The 14,880-nt window shown below is 42.2% G+C and overlaps 2 protein-coding genes across 6 annotated transcripts in view; one reads left to right on the top strand and one right to left on the bottom strand.

Moving 5' to 3' along the window:
* The window catches only part of elf1 (E74-like ETS transcription factor 1), a 39,306-nt gene extending 32,905 nt beyond the window's left edge, over positions 1–6,401 (top strand). For all 4 annotated transcript variants that reach the window (XM_023272662.3, XM_023272661.3, XM_023272663.3 and 1 more), the window contains 6 exons: positions 131–235; positions 368–529; positions 666–749; positions 1,419–1,611; positions 1,826–2,185; positions 3,370–6,401. In XM_023272662.3, the coding sequence (XP_023128430.1) occupies positions 131–235; positions 368–529; positions 666–749; positions 1,419–1,611; positions 1,826–2,185; positions 3,370–4,168 (1,703 nt within the window). In that variant the 3' untranslated portion in view covers positions 4,169–6,401. The remainder of the gene's footprint in view (positions 1–130; positions 236–367; positions 530–665; positions 750–1,418; positions 1,612–1,825; positions 2,186–3,369) is intronic.
* Positions 6,402–9,844: 3,443 nt separating this feature from the next.
* The window catches only part of tnmd (tenomodulin), a 64,152-nt gene continuing 59,116 nt past the window's right edge, over positions 9,845–14,880 (bottom strand). For both annotated transcript variants that reach the window (XM_035949266.2, XM_023272672.3), the window contains exon 7: positions 9,845–12,103. In XM_035949266.2, the coding sequence (XP_035805159.1) occupies positions 11,894–12,103 (210 nt within the window). In that variant the 3' untranslated portion in view covers positions 9,845–11,893. The remainder of the gene's footprint in view (positions 12,104–14,880) is intronic.

The following is a 14,880-nucleotide window of genomic DNA, read 5'->3' as shown; positions in this document are numbered from 1 at the left end:
AAATGAGCCTTGCTGTCATGCTAGTAATTCAACCTTATTTGATTAAGACCAGAAGTACTAAGATACCACATGCAAAATATTGACCTACAAGGATTTCGTATTGATGAATATGTTGTCATATGGTGGACAGAAACAACAGTCCCAGGCACACAGGACAGCATGGAGACGAACGAAGCTGCAGCGGCTCTTCTGAACATGGAGTCTCCAAACAACATTTTGGATGAGAAACGAATGAGTAAGTTCATTTTGTGTTTGTTGTGACAAATATTTCTGTTTTCATTTGCACTGGTCATATTTGGAGCATGAGACACATGCTCCTTATGGTTTGTTATGATCTTACATTTCGATCTCTCTTGTTTATGTGAAGTTCACACCTATGGTACTCTGCTGGAGCCAGACCTGACATATACCCCACTGAGGCCTGACCACATAGACAGCGTTACCCTTGATATGTCCCTGGATGAGGACACTTCATCTATGGATGAGATTCCCCAAAAATGTCCCCTAAAAACTCAGAAAAAAACCAAAGGTAACACTGTTTTCAGTCTTCTCCTTGCTACACCACAGAAATAATCTCTTAGTAAAAATTCAGTGTTGTAGGTAATTAGATGGTTTCACTGTGGCCTTCTACCTCATAACACACTACCCCTCAATTTGAATCATAGTGCGAAAGCCGCGGGCGGTGCGTCCCTGCTCTCCTATCACCACCCCTAACCTGCCACTCAGGAAGAAGAGCAAAGAGGGCAAAGGTAAGCCTCACTAACTAGTCCACTTTTCTGTAATGAGCCAATAAAAATCAAGGTCTCTCCTCCTCTTGTGTACGCTCTGTTTCCTCCTGTGGAGTGTGCAAACAGCAGTCCTCAACCCCTGCAGTCCAGCGGGGTTGAATCTGGGCGAGTTAATGGATGAGGGGATCTCAGAGTGCTGTGTTTCACAGGGAAACAGAAGTGATTGCAGGCTGGAGGGCACATTGATGCTCTACTGATAGAAGCAGACTAGTGCTGCTCGATGTGGACCCTCATTGCACCATACAGTGTGACACAAAGAGGAGGGGGCTGGGGACGGCAGGTTCAGCTGCACACATATACATCACTCTGTCATTGTGTCTGGGATTCAAGTGACTACTGGGAGCGTTGCTGTTTTTAACCACTTCTGGCCAAAGCATCTCACAAATTAGAATAATCTACTCACAGGCTTGGTATAATTAATTTCTGTCCAAGGCACACATGTACACACACAACTGACACAACAGTAGCTGTAAGAAAAGCAGTTTCTGCTGTAACCCCATGGCTTCCATATATAAACTAAATTGCTAAATGAATTATAGATGTCTATAGCACAGCTCAAAGGCTTTTCCATGAATCTCTGATGTACCTGAATGTTAATAACATGGCTTAAATTATTTCCCCAATTTGCAGGCAACACCATCTACCTGTGGGAATTCCTTCTGGCTTTACTGCAGGATAAAAACACCTGTCCCAAATACATCAAGTGGACACAGCGGGAGAAAGGCATCTTTAAGCTGGTCGACTCGAAGGCTGTTTCAAAGTTGTGGGGCAAACACAAGAACAAGCCTGACATGAACTATGAGACTATGGGAAGAGCTCTCAGGTAAGAGTATCATACCAGGGAGCACCAGTTTCCAAAGTGTCATTCTCATGCACATTAGCTCTCATTTAGCTCTAAACCCCCAAAGACATGGATCCATAGATATGTTCATAACAATGGTGGGATGACAGTTAAAAATTTTATGAGGCTTATAAAACTTGAATATTGATAATATCTATAATGTATTGAACAGCTGTTTATCTACTTTCTCCTTTAGGTACTACTACCAAAGAGGCATCCTAGCTAAAGTGGAGGGGCAGCGGCTGGTATATCAATTTAAGGAGATGCCAACTGATCTAGTGGTGATTGAGGATGAAGATACAGGCTCTGATGCCAATACTGGCTACGGGAACCAGAGATCTACCAATGGGCGGTCTGTGGTCCGTGGAGGGTCCAAAGGGCATGGAAGGGGTCATGGTCATCATCATGTCTCAGTAAAACAGATGAAGAAAGAGCCTAATGATGACTATCTGTACCAGGAAGCTAACGGTGGCCAGGCTGAGCAGCTTCTTCAGTCTGTTCATATGTTGCAAAGCAACCACGTTTCGGGTGTCCAAGATACAGCACAAGCTATGAGGTAGGAGAAACACACATTCTTTGAACTGTGCAGTCTTTCACTAGAATTTTCCACACTGAAGAATGCCATAAGTCTTTTGAGAAGGACCATTGACTTAATGTGGCCACAGTAGGTGCTAGAAAATGTCATTCTCTGATGATCTTTCAAACAAGAGCTAGAAGGATAAATTGGTTGTGATGATTTATCTATCTAGCCCTGCGATAGACTGGCAACCTGTCCAGGGTGTCCCCTGCCTTCGCCCAAGTCAGCTGGGATAGACTCCAGCCCCCCTGCGACTCTAATGAAGATTAAGCGGTGTATAGATAATGGATGGATGGATGATTTATCTATCTACAAATATCAGCAGACAAGTAACACAAAATTGCAGCACAGAAAGGTCAAGGATATGTTGGATATAGTTTATGAACACTGTCCTAAATACATAGTTTATTCCCCAGGAAAAAAAAAATTCTAATTCTAAAAATAATCTGGTCGGTAATGTTATGTTATTGTTTACTTGATGATTGTTTACTTTCTTGTCAAGAGAAGATTAACAACATTCGTGTGTTTGTGTGATGAATTTGTGTATACATTTAGATGCCGGTTAGCTGGTTGCCTGGCAACCCACGACAAAACTCCAGGAAGTCACTTTTTCCAGCCCAGAAACAGTCACAGCACTTAACTCCCCAGAAAATCACAACATGTATTTTTACACTTATTTTTTTGTGTGGATCAAACAAATGACTTGTAATGTGTCACTGTGTTAATTAGTGAGATTTAGACGTACGGGTTGGCTGCCTTTTTTCTTTGATGTTAGGAAATCGTTCCACCATATTTGCTTTTTATAGACTGCTTTTTTTGTTGTTATACAGGTTTCCTTGGCATTTTATTGCACTGACTCCACTGCTTGTTTTTAGCAATTTACTATCAATCATCTGACATTTTCTGGGTTGTTAAACATTGTCTGCAGTTAGAAATTGAAGAGAATAATAATTTCTGAAGTACAGCTGTCAGTGCCGTTTGTTATATTAATAAGGACATTAGTTCTGCTGTTTAGGATCATAGCTGTATGCTGGGTAACCCTCTCAGCAGGGGGCCATTAAAAATAATTGTCTATTTTCAAAGACTAAATGTGCAGTTACAGCAGCTCTGTCAAAGAATGCAAAAAACCTCTAGTACTTATTCAACTCATTTTGTCTTTTAAGGACCATCAGTACTCCTATGGTTCTGACATCTTCCAGCTCCCTTCAGTCTGTTCCCCTCGCCACTGTTCTGGCCAATGGGGACTCCAGCCACTCCTCCCCTCCTCAGGTTATTCTCCACACCATGCCCTCCACGACAGCAGGTGGAAAAGATGTGCTCACCATCCAGACGGCCTCTCTAGCAGGTGGGGCCAACAGCCTGCAGGACGGCCTCCCTCAGCAGCTCCTGGTCACCAGTCTGGGTTCCTGTGCCATTTCCTCCGCCTCCTCCTCCTGCACTTCCCCTCCAGGAGTCATTAATTCCACTGCTTCCAACCTCAACAGTCTTCCCCGCCTCGTTACCATCAACACCACCTGTGGGCAGACCATGGTGGCACAGCAGCCCGGCACTGTAATTGCCACGGTGCTCAAATCCAGCGACCTTTCTGGGCTGCAGGTCAAAGAGGAGATGCTGGACCCCAGCTACTTTCAGTCAATGGTGAACGGTGATCCATCACTGGCGGCACATACATTTGAGAAAGAAGAGATGGAGGCAGGGGAGGCGGAGCTGCAGTATAGGACTGTGATCATTGATACCAGTCAAAGCCAGGGCCAAGAGGCTGCAAGTGAAACTATAATTAATGGACATTCCTCCCAGAGCAGCAGCCCTAGTGAGGGTCTGACCCCAGTGGAGGAGCTGGAAGTGCGTGGGGAGATGTCCCTGCAGCCTGAGCAGGGAATCAAAGGCCTGCAGGAGCTGCCCCTCTCTGTCCAGCTGCCTGCAAACTTTATCCAGATAAAGACAGAGTCTGCAGAGGCTTAGAGCTGCAGGACTTTTCCACACAAGCTGAACCAAAAACAACAATTGAATCCATTTTGACCACAGACTTAATATATTCTTTTCCTAACACAGTGATCTGATCAAAGATCAGAAGTGAGGGATCATTGCTCTTAAAGGTTGGTCAGTTCAGCCTCAGGATTTATTGTTTACTCACATATTTTGTGACCACGTGCCTAATTTTAGAAATCAAGGGAGTGTTTAGTTTTTTTAAAAAGTAATTTTTCTGATTTGGGATTATCATCTGTAGACATGAACCCTGACACACACAGATACGGACACACACAACACAATATGCCTTCCCCTTTAGGAGAGCAGCCATTGGATGAACCAGGGATCCCTGTGTACCAAATGTGCCAGTTAGTCATTTTTAGCTTACATCTCGTTGGAGTAATATGTTTAAAGAAGAGAATGAATGAAACCAAAACCGGGGACTGAATGCCAAACGGTGCTGACAAGTCTGAGAATGTGCACAGTGTGAGTGTGTGTATTTTCTTTAAACCACATATAGGTTTGTATTTCCATGGAACAGGAATGGATGTTGTGTCATGGTGTCCAATCTGCTAAAAAGAACACACATCTCAAGCTAAATTGAAGAGTGCCTTAAAGGAGGTTCAAAGAGCTCAAGTCTTTGTTGGAAGTGTCTGTGGAAAAAATGAAAAATGGACTAAATGACTTTCCAGACTTTCAGACTTTCAAGAACTTATTACTCATTTATTTTCATATAAACAACATAGGTATGCATCCATTCTCTATTACCCCTGGCCTTAAAACACTGTGTTACTATGGAAATGGGCATTTTTCTGTCCACCAAGGACAGTGTAACATCAAAACTGTTTGTATAGAGCTGCAGACCGGAGGCACAGAAAGATAGGGAGGCACAAATGGAGAAAGAATACGCAGGATAAAACTGATTTTATCAGTCTGTGCCTCAGAGGCTTCAAGGTTTAAATCCTGTTTATATAAAATGGAATATATATATATGAATCTATCTATATATATAAATATATACATATAATATACATTTGAGATTCAATTTTAAGGCCACAGGGAATTTATTTATTTTGTGAATTACTAAATTCTGTATAAAAAGGCACATTTGTTTTCTATTTACATGTGTAAACCTGAGGGAAAATACAAAGAATATGAACGTTAATACCAGGAAGCTTATTCGGTGATTTTTTTGTAAGACCAACATTTTTCATTTGTATAGCATTCCATATAATCGGCTTTGGTATTTTCTTGAGTTTTGGACTCGAGTGCTCAGTGCAGCATCATTATTCCACTGGTATATTCTTTTATTGTGGATATCCTCTGTTGTGTGTCTGATTTAAACATGTACTGAATGTGCTCTTCGTTTCAGTGGACATACCTCTTTACCTTTTTCAACAGTCAAGCAGTCGAGGCTGTGCATTCAAAAATATCATGTTGTGTGTTTTGCATAAAGTATCAGCTGTACCAATCGATGTCTTCAAGTCAAATCAAGTTTCTTCTGCTGTTTGGTACAAAGAGGTACCAGTGCTGTTAGTAAAACTCTGCTCCTTCCCCTTCTTTTCCTTTCTCGCCTCATCTCCTCGTCTTGGCGTCCCTCCTCACCTCCTCCTCCTCTCCTGCTCTTGGGTCAGTCAAGTCTGTGCCTTCTTTATTTGCTGTCCCACTTTGTTAAGAACCTCTCAGGCCAGCCATCCGATTGGCCCCTCGGTCCTGCTGGGGATGAAGCCATATTGATCCTGAGTGGTATCACGGTTAAATTGGTTGTATTTTCCAGCCGGACTGTAGCTGCAGAGTGAGGACATTCAGACACACTGACCTCCATCTGCAGTGGCACCTAAGGACAGGAGTTAAACGCTACTTTACAACCCCACATCAGCCAAAGGGCTCTGGGTCTGCTAAGACACTCTGAATGTATACCTGTTTTTTTAAGTACATGCTTTTGCAAATTTTTTGACAATCAATAATTACACTGGGTTACATTTGCATTAAAAATCAGCCAGTTTTTCGGTGGGGAGTTGCTGCTTATTTTTGCTTTGTATATATTCCTGTATCCTGCGTTTTTCCGTAAAGCACTGTTGTCTGTGAAATGTTGAGGTATGTCCATTGCTTACGTTTTGTTGCTTCTTTTGTCTTGGGTTGTCAATGGCTTCCTTTATGCTGAATATAGAATAGATTTTTAAGAAAAAGTCAAGATGCTAATTAAAAACAAAATCTTCTCCGTTGACTATCGTCTTTATTTTATTTGTTGTTTTGTTGGAGGCAAAGTGGTTTTGGGAACCGTGTGAGGCACAGATAAAATGTCACACAAGACATTTTTGAAAAATTAAAATAGAAAACCAAATTAACTTGGAAACAAATAGCTCGTGAGGGGTTACTAAGTCCATTAATTTCTACTGTCGAGATAATGAAACTATTTCTGCCTTGAAAACTCAAAGTTGTATTGTGGGGCTGTTGCAGCTTTGGGCAGCATTTGATCACATGGCATTTGAAGAGAGAAAAAGCTACTGTAGGAAACTGGATGGGAGCCATTAGTAGGCCAGAGACTGATTGGACTGTACTTAACAGCACTGCTTGTGCAGTTGCTGTGGGTGGATGAATACATTAGTATTGTGACATGCCCAGAGCTGAAGACAGGCGAGTCTGCCACCACAGCTTGCATAGTGAGGAGTGTGTGTGGCTGCGGTTGGTGAGAGAAAGGGCTACGCTGACTGGATTGATTCTTTTACAGCATGTGTTATGTTGATGTGTTTATGTGTGTGAGGATGGGGAGTCTGTGTGTGTGTGTTGGGGATTGCAGTGGCTTGGATTGACTCTGTATGTGTGTGTGTTGAGGGTTGGGAAAGAGGAGGGTGGTGTTGAGGAAGCTCTCTGGCAGCAGGGTTTGCCTACTGTGCCTTGCTCTGTCTACACCCACATGCACAGCTGTGTACCACACAATCCAGTCTTGCCATAGGGTTAACACACACAAACACACACAGAAAAATGAGGCCACGAGGTTCAGCCACAGCCACAGCCACCACTACAACCTCCTCCAGTCCAGCGAACGTCTTCTTGAGCCTTTTGCGAATCAGGAAACTGCTTGAAATGAGAATGAAATCATTGCACGACCTCCACGTTCAGCAACAAGCCGCCCTCCAGTACATCCAAACAGACACTTTGATTTCTGCTGAGCGGTTCATCGATCACCTGCCATATGGTAAGCGGACGTTCTTATGGATTAGTAAAATAATAAAAGGCTACTAGCAGCCATTACGTCTGTGCTATTCCTTTGGTTGGTGAATAAGAGACCCTGAAGATGGAGAGAGAGCTGGGTCCTGGGAGAGGAGTACTATTTCTGTGTCGCCTGCAGCCACTGACACAGCGCGGGTGTTTACTGCTGTGCCATGCTGCCTCTCACAGTGGGAGCAGTTGAAGGATGACGGCTGACATTATTGTGCCTCCAGCCTGTAGCAGGAACAGTACAGGGAGAGCTTATTTAACCATCAGGTCACCAGAGTGACTGCAACATTACGTAGAAAAGGAGTTGATGACTGCAACCCCATGGCCACCATACCTTCATGATGTCTGTTAGCTTACACAGCCGAGGTTAGTTTGAAATAGATCACCTTAAAATTTGAGGTTTGTTTTATAGAAGCAAGAGAGAATTTATTTAGGGACAGCAGGTCTAGCATGGTTTCACATTCAAAAAACCAAAACAAAACAAAACACAAGGCCAAAATACATCACCTCTTTTGATATATTTAGCAGTACCCCTCCCTCTACACAAGATGGCACTGGTAATACATGTGTCCTCAGCAGACACCGAGCCTCAGTCTGGGCTGGAGAGAACTATTCCTTCAGGTCACCAATCCAAACACTCCTCATACATTGGTTTTTCGCTCTCTTCCGCCCCAGAATAGCAACTCACGGATCTAAATGAACGGGCGAATATTTGAAATGAAAATAAGCAGCTGCAGGAGTGAAGTTTTCCTGCATTTCTTTGATAAGTAACAAAAAGAATTAATTCACACCGTGAGCATCAATGGAAGTGGCCATTCCTCAGGCCAGGTAGGAAAAATCCTTTGAACTGTGATAACCTGGAAAGACGTGTGGTATCTCTGTTTATCCTGCAGAGCAGTTGATCTTGTTTCCTCTCCTCATCAAAACAGCGATAAACAAGTGCTGGAGGGGTAGGAGAGTGGGTGCGGGGGTCCTATATAAAATACATGAGAGAAATACTGCAGGGCTTCATTTAAAATTCTATATTCTTCTGGCCTACGATGGAAGAGTTCAATGTCACAGGTTCACAAATTTGTCTCGGACAGTATTGAACCACTTCATACATTGTAGGGATGTAAATTGACCTCCATTTTGGGTTTGAAAAAGCTGTACTTGTAATTGAATCTAATCTGATTTTCAGTACTTAGAGTTTTTTTCATTTTCAGAGGAAAAGCTTCCTTTTGGAGGGTAGGGGGGGTTTGGTCTTGCTCGCTTGTTGTCTCTGCATATTTGCAGAAGTTTTTGAATGTATTCACAAAATATCCAGGCAACAAAGCTACATTAATTTATTTCACATGGTGTCGTTTACATCATTCACTTAGTTTACAATGAGAAAGATACACTAGAAACACTAAATGTAGATTTTGCTGAAATCTGTATTGGACAGTAAAATTTGGATGCGCTTTATTTTTTAATCTGGGAAAAATTGGACAGTGACCCATTTGTTTTGCTCTCATTTCAGCTTCGTTTATCTCATCACCACCATCCAGTGTCTTTCTGGGTCTCCTCCATGATGCTTTTTAATTGTGAGATGTCTTGTGCTTTAAAGTTTGACTTTCATGGTTAATATTGGACTTTTGTCCCAACAGGCATGAGGAGCTCTCAGGGAGCTGGCTGTAATATCTGTATCAGCCTCTCCAGTCAGGGTGAACCATCCCATTCAGAACGACTCTCAGGGCTTCCATGGCAATTTACTCTCACGACTACACAAAAGAGTCCTCAGAGTCCTCAGAGACCTTCGCCAGATAGACAACTAACAACGAACAGCATCTTACGAAAAATAACACTTTATACTACTTCCCAACATTGTGAGTGCAAAAGCTCCACAGCAACAATAGCAGCATGCTGAATGCATCCATTTTAATAAACACTTGACTATTTGATGTGATAAGCAGGAAATAGTGAGAAATGAATTATATAAATACTGATTTTATGAACTTTTCAGAACTGCCTCGGGGGCTTTGCAGTACACTTGTCAGTTTATTTGAAGTATGTTTGCAATTATTGCATTTGTTAACTCATGCCAGTATTTTTTTTACTTGACATGTTGCTTGGGGCTATTGACATTATTGATTTAAAAATAACAATATGGTTGCAGTCTGAACTCCATTTATGAGCATATTCATAAAACATTTACATACAGTAATGTGTTTTGCCCTCTTTTTCACAAAATCCATTTCACTGCCAATTATTATTGATACCATTGACATTACTATCATACTGAGCCAGCATGAGTCAACACCGATATTTACGTAGTAGACGAGATACTTTTATATTACTGTAAACAAAGCATTATCATACGTCAGATACACAACGGAGTCTCAGGTTATAAGATAGAAGCATATATGTCTTTTTTTTTCACGACCATGCGGTGCTAAACATATTTGCTTATAACAAATGGCACTAATGGAAAGCAGGAAAAGAGGTTTATTTATTCTGTGGATTCAGACCCCTCACTGCTATCAGTTGTCACGCAAACGCCCCAGGGTATTAAGTGTCTTTAAAGGAAATCACATTGTTTCATATGATAGGACAACTGAGATTATTCATACAATGAAATTTTAATTGGAAAAAAACAAGGACAGTGATAGAAACATACAGAAGACTTCAAAGCCAACTATCACAACACAAGTGCTCCATTTTTGTCTCTCTGTTTAACTTCTGAATATTTCACATAGCTTGAATACTCTTGGGTATTTGTGCACCTTGTTATTGTGATGACAGAACATCAATTACAAATGCCTATGCCTTGATTATCTGTTAGTTGCAGATGAGAGTCATTTCAGCTCAACGCACCGAGATGCAGTGTTAGAGATTAGAATCGCCTCGGCAAAGAAGAAGCTGTTTGAACAGTAGCACTATTTAAAGCATTGTGCAGACTGCAACAACAGTGAAAACAGCAGAGGAGAACACATCAGTAAGTACATAACAAAAGACAGCTGAGATCTGTGCATCTTTAATTATACATCCTTAGTTTAACATGATACCCAAAAAAAAAAAAAAAAGCTCTCAAAGCTTGGTCCTTTGCAGCCTCCTTCTATTTCTGCACTGGTATGCTGGAATGATTTTCTTTTTTCATATTCTTCTTTTCCTGATTTAAATATATTTTCCATTTCTTTTTTTGCATCTGATGTCTTTACATATTTCAGTTTCCTAAAATGTTTGTGTCCACGTCTAAGAAGTGTTATGTAAGCTCAGCAAGTTTGGGTTTTGTGTGTGTGTGTCTCTTTAACAATGTTTACTTAATCTTTTTGAGGACTTGTGGTCACATAATAGCACTCTGGTAATAGCTCAGCTCCCTGCAACCTGTTCAGATCGAGCCCATCGTTACCCCTAGCGTCCCAGAGCACTGCTGGTGCCGCAGATTCATTTTTATTTTAAGCATTTCCAATTTGTATGGGGTTTGCTTTCTTTTGGAGTGTGTTTCCACCACTGCTCATGCTTTCTCTTGTCTATGCTTTGTCTTTAGGGGCCACTGCAGCCTGGGCAATGGGAAGGACTTTTATCTGCTAGTTAAGAAAGCAATAAAAAAAACAGATGACAAAAAACAGAGATATATACACTCACCAAGCGCTTTATTGGGAACACCTGTGCAATCTAATGCAATCCAGTACAACAGCTCTGCCATAAATTGTACTTTTACGAAGCTCAGTTTTTGTTGACATTGTCAGAAGGGTGATCATTCTACTTTATGTCTATTAATGAGGTCGCTGTGGGAGGTGCTGGCATACATGACTGAATTATATTGAAAAATAATCCAAATTTTTAAGTATTCGTGGATTGGACAAAATATTAGGAAGACTTTTGAGTATAATGTGATCCAGTGCACTGCCAACTATGACCTCAATAAAAAAATATATAGTAGAAATGTCACCTTTCTGACAATGTCAACAAAACCTGTAGAAGCTTCATAAAAGTTTATGGCAGAGCTACTGTGTTGGATTGCATTACATTTCACTGGTGTTCTTCATAAATTGCTTGGTAATGTGTATTTAGTTAAATGTGATAGCACCACTCAGATTGCTGCATATCATTACTTTCTGTTATACTGTTTTCATACATTACAGTGATACTATAACAGCTATTTTTTCACTGGTAAAGTAAAAATGAAGTGGGCAAAGTAAAGACAGACGGTGGTGAAGTTGTCTTTTTTTTTTTTTTAGAGCGAATCAATTTCTGGTGACATCTTGCAAGCTAAATTGCACTCATTGAACAGGCTCAAATAGAATGGAGACTAAATGAGAGAAAATTAGACAGCTGAATAAAGCGATTGCCTTTTAAGAAAGCATCAGAATGTTCCGGATGCCATTTGAACTGTTAAGATTGACTCTTACTTCAGCTAATAATTGTGTGCAATAGATCGCTTTGGTCATACAAGTGGTCAGGGATATTTAACAAAACATCGAATTTGCACCTACAACAACCTAAACACTAACTCCCAGACAGCACACGGCTGACTCAGATCCTCCCCAGCATGCGGGCGATCCACCAGTTGCACGGCATGACAATCTGACAGATGACCCGGCCTCCTTGGTAGTAGTATGGCCAGGGGTTGAAGCCACCCAGGGGCTCGTGGTAGCGGCGGCAGAAGCGGTAACCACGGCGACAGTGCTGGCAGCAGTAGCCACGGTCATCCAGACGGTTATCCAGCTCGATTCCAACATCTCTCTGCAGAGGACACATGAGTGGGCAGGGTTACAATCACACACATGACAAATGCCAGTCCTCCTGAGGCAAGGGCATGAGAAGAGGTAGAGGAGGCGGGTGACGTGAATTGATGAGGCTGCTTTGGTTGCAGGGCGGCAGAATATATGTAAAAACCAAACAAGAGTGGAAGGATCAGAATTGATGTCTGTGAAAATGTAAAGTTGTGCCATGCTTGATGACTGTGACAAAGAGATCATGATGGCGGCGAATGGGAGCGGGCTTGATTTAAGCCACAGGAGCATAAAACGTGATATAATACCTTTGACCTTTCTGTTCTCGCAGAGGAAGCACGACTGGCAGCTACGCCATACCCCTCGTCTGAGTCCAGGATTCACAGCCCCTCTACCAGTGGGGACTCTAACGTTGGTAGTTACCAGCATAATTACACTATTTCTTTCATCTCTGACCTCTTAACTCCCTCGACCGAAGCACACACTCTGCACTAAAACGGCTGCCCCTCCTCCAATAGAGCATTCAAATTAGAGCTCCTCAGTCTTGGCGCCCTCCTCCTGACCTTGACTTTAAGTGCATGGCACATTCCTAAAGCAATTAGCAGAGTAATGATCGCCTAACAAGGATTCTTTCATTTGCTCTTGCTGGCTGCCTCTGAATTTATAGAGGGGCCAAATGAAACCCAAACGAAAGGTAAATTGGGTAGAATTAATGGCCCTTGGATTTTTCCATTGTGCTGCTTGGTTCGTGCCCTCATAGACTCGTGGGGGCTGAGTGCCATGCCTTTGATCAAGAGCAACTCCAAATGGGGTTCGGAGAAGTGCCACTTAACTCACGGTGCGAGTTGAGGCAGCAACTGCCCTCAGTATGCATTTGACCACATTTCAATCTCTTTTAGTAAATGAATCCTCGGAGACAATCCACCGCTGTCTCGTTAAACCGCTCGGATCCAGGAGTCAACGGCCTGCGCTGACTTCACATTCAGAACAAACCGGTACAATTCTCTGCAAGTGCTTCCAATGACTCAGCAGCACGCAATAGTGCAGAACAAAACACATCCACAGTTGGGAATAGAAAATGTGTGGGAATTGTTTAAGAGGACAGGACCCACAGGAGAACATGGCTGAGTCCCCCTAGTCCCCTACCACATTAAGTACGGGAATTAGGGGATTTCTTGCATCTACTCTACAACTCAGTGAGTCGTCAATCACAGTGGTTTTACACACATTGCGTTTGTTTTCTTTGCTGCAGCAGATAGCAACAATACAGTCACTACAAACATGACCCAATAAAAAAGTGCGGTGTGCATTTGATGTGAGCTATGATAAACTGAGTAAAATTACACAGTGGTGAAACATATTTAAAACACATAGAACGGGCATGACAGATGATAGGTGGGTTTGATTTATTACTATGACAGGCACGGGTAGGCTTTTAATGATTTATTGTTTCAGTCAGGTTTCAGGTCATCAGCTTCCAGGCAACAATCTGTTATGGAAACAACACGAAAGCTGTCAATGGACCAACGATAATCTTATCTGCTCCTCACAGCCCAAACTGGGGTGTTACAAAATCCGGAGCTCCGGCTCGGAAAATGAAGAAAATATTTTATTCAAATGACGCTGGCGTTTATCAAAACAAACAGCCAATAGGCAGCATTGTACCTTAAAGACAATTAATCAGAGCTATCCTTTTAAAACGGAGGGTACATATTAATCACTCTGGCTTTGAGTCGCTGTCTCTAGTGGGAAGCTGCGGTGATAAGAATGGTTCACCTTGGGAAATCTGAGGCAGTCACTCACAAACAAGCAGCATTAATGAAGAGTAAAAGCCATTACCCCCTTGCTGCATCTGATTTCATCACACACCCAGGCTCACGTGCAAACGCACACTTTCACGCACACACGCTCGCATACATGAACAGGCACCTCTGTGCATGATATGAAGCACTGGATGTGAATGAGTCTGCAGAGCAGAAAACTGCGTCAGTCATTCAATAAGATGTAACGAATCAAAGCATGACTCCTCTAATCTCCTCACTTGTTGGTATTATTTCACACACGCTGATCACCGCTCTTCATGAGCTTGAAGCACATGCCTGGATGTGTTATTAAATCTCATAGCAGAGCTCATCACATTCATTGTGGGATCAAAACAGCAGAGATAATATTTCTGTTTCAAACCCTGCTTTGTATTCAAAAGGAGGCTTTTTTTAAAATGTAGACACACAGGACAGTGCAACATATGAAATGCTTTGCCGCGTGTCCTGATCTCAGATTTTCATCTCCCTGTGCTCTACAGTCAGCTGGAATGACAATGAAATTGGATGTAATTGAATAAGCAGATAGTCGTGTATTTCAGTAAACTCTGCTGGTTTACCAAAGTGATAAGGAGCTTCAGCTTCAGTGTAAAGATTCCTCTGGAGGCACAAACAGCTCCTGCATTCATGGATTTGAATTCCTTGAGCCTTTTGCACCTCTGTAATGCATGAAGAGCCATCCAGCCTGATCTGAAATGTTGCACCAAGAGGTTTATAAGGGTGGTGCACACAATGCAAACAGTAGACCCATGCAGATACACACAACAAACATGTTTACATCTCCATGTATGTGAGGTCAATTCAGATTGGAAGCTCGTTCTTGCTATATGGGTCAAGGACAGTGGTACAATCCTTTCAGGCTTGTCAGATGGTAGTTATTCAGTTTGAAATTTCCAGGGCCACCTCTGAGACAGACTACACTCTGACATGGCAGCCATGGCAAAGTTCAGCATCATATATCTGTCAG

This window comes from Amphiprion ocellaris, chromosome 13 (genome assembly GCF_022539595.1).
Source record: "Amphiprion ocellaris isolate individual 3 ecotype Okinawa chromosome 13, ASM2253959v1, whole genome shotgun sequence".
Lineage (NCBI taxonomy): Eukaryota > Metazoa > Chordata > Actinopteri > Pomacentridae > Amphiprion > Amphiprion ocellaris.
This window is presented reverse-complemented; position numbering and strand designations above follow the sequence as displayed.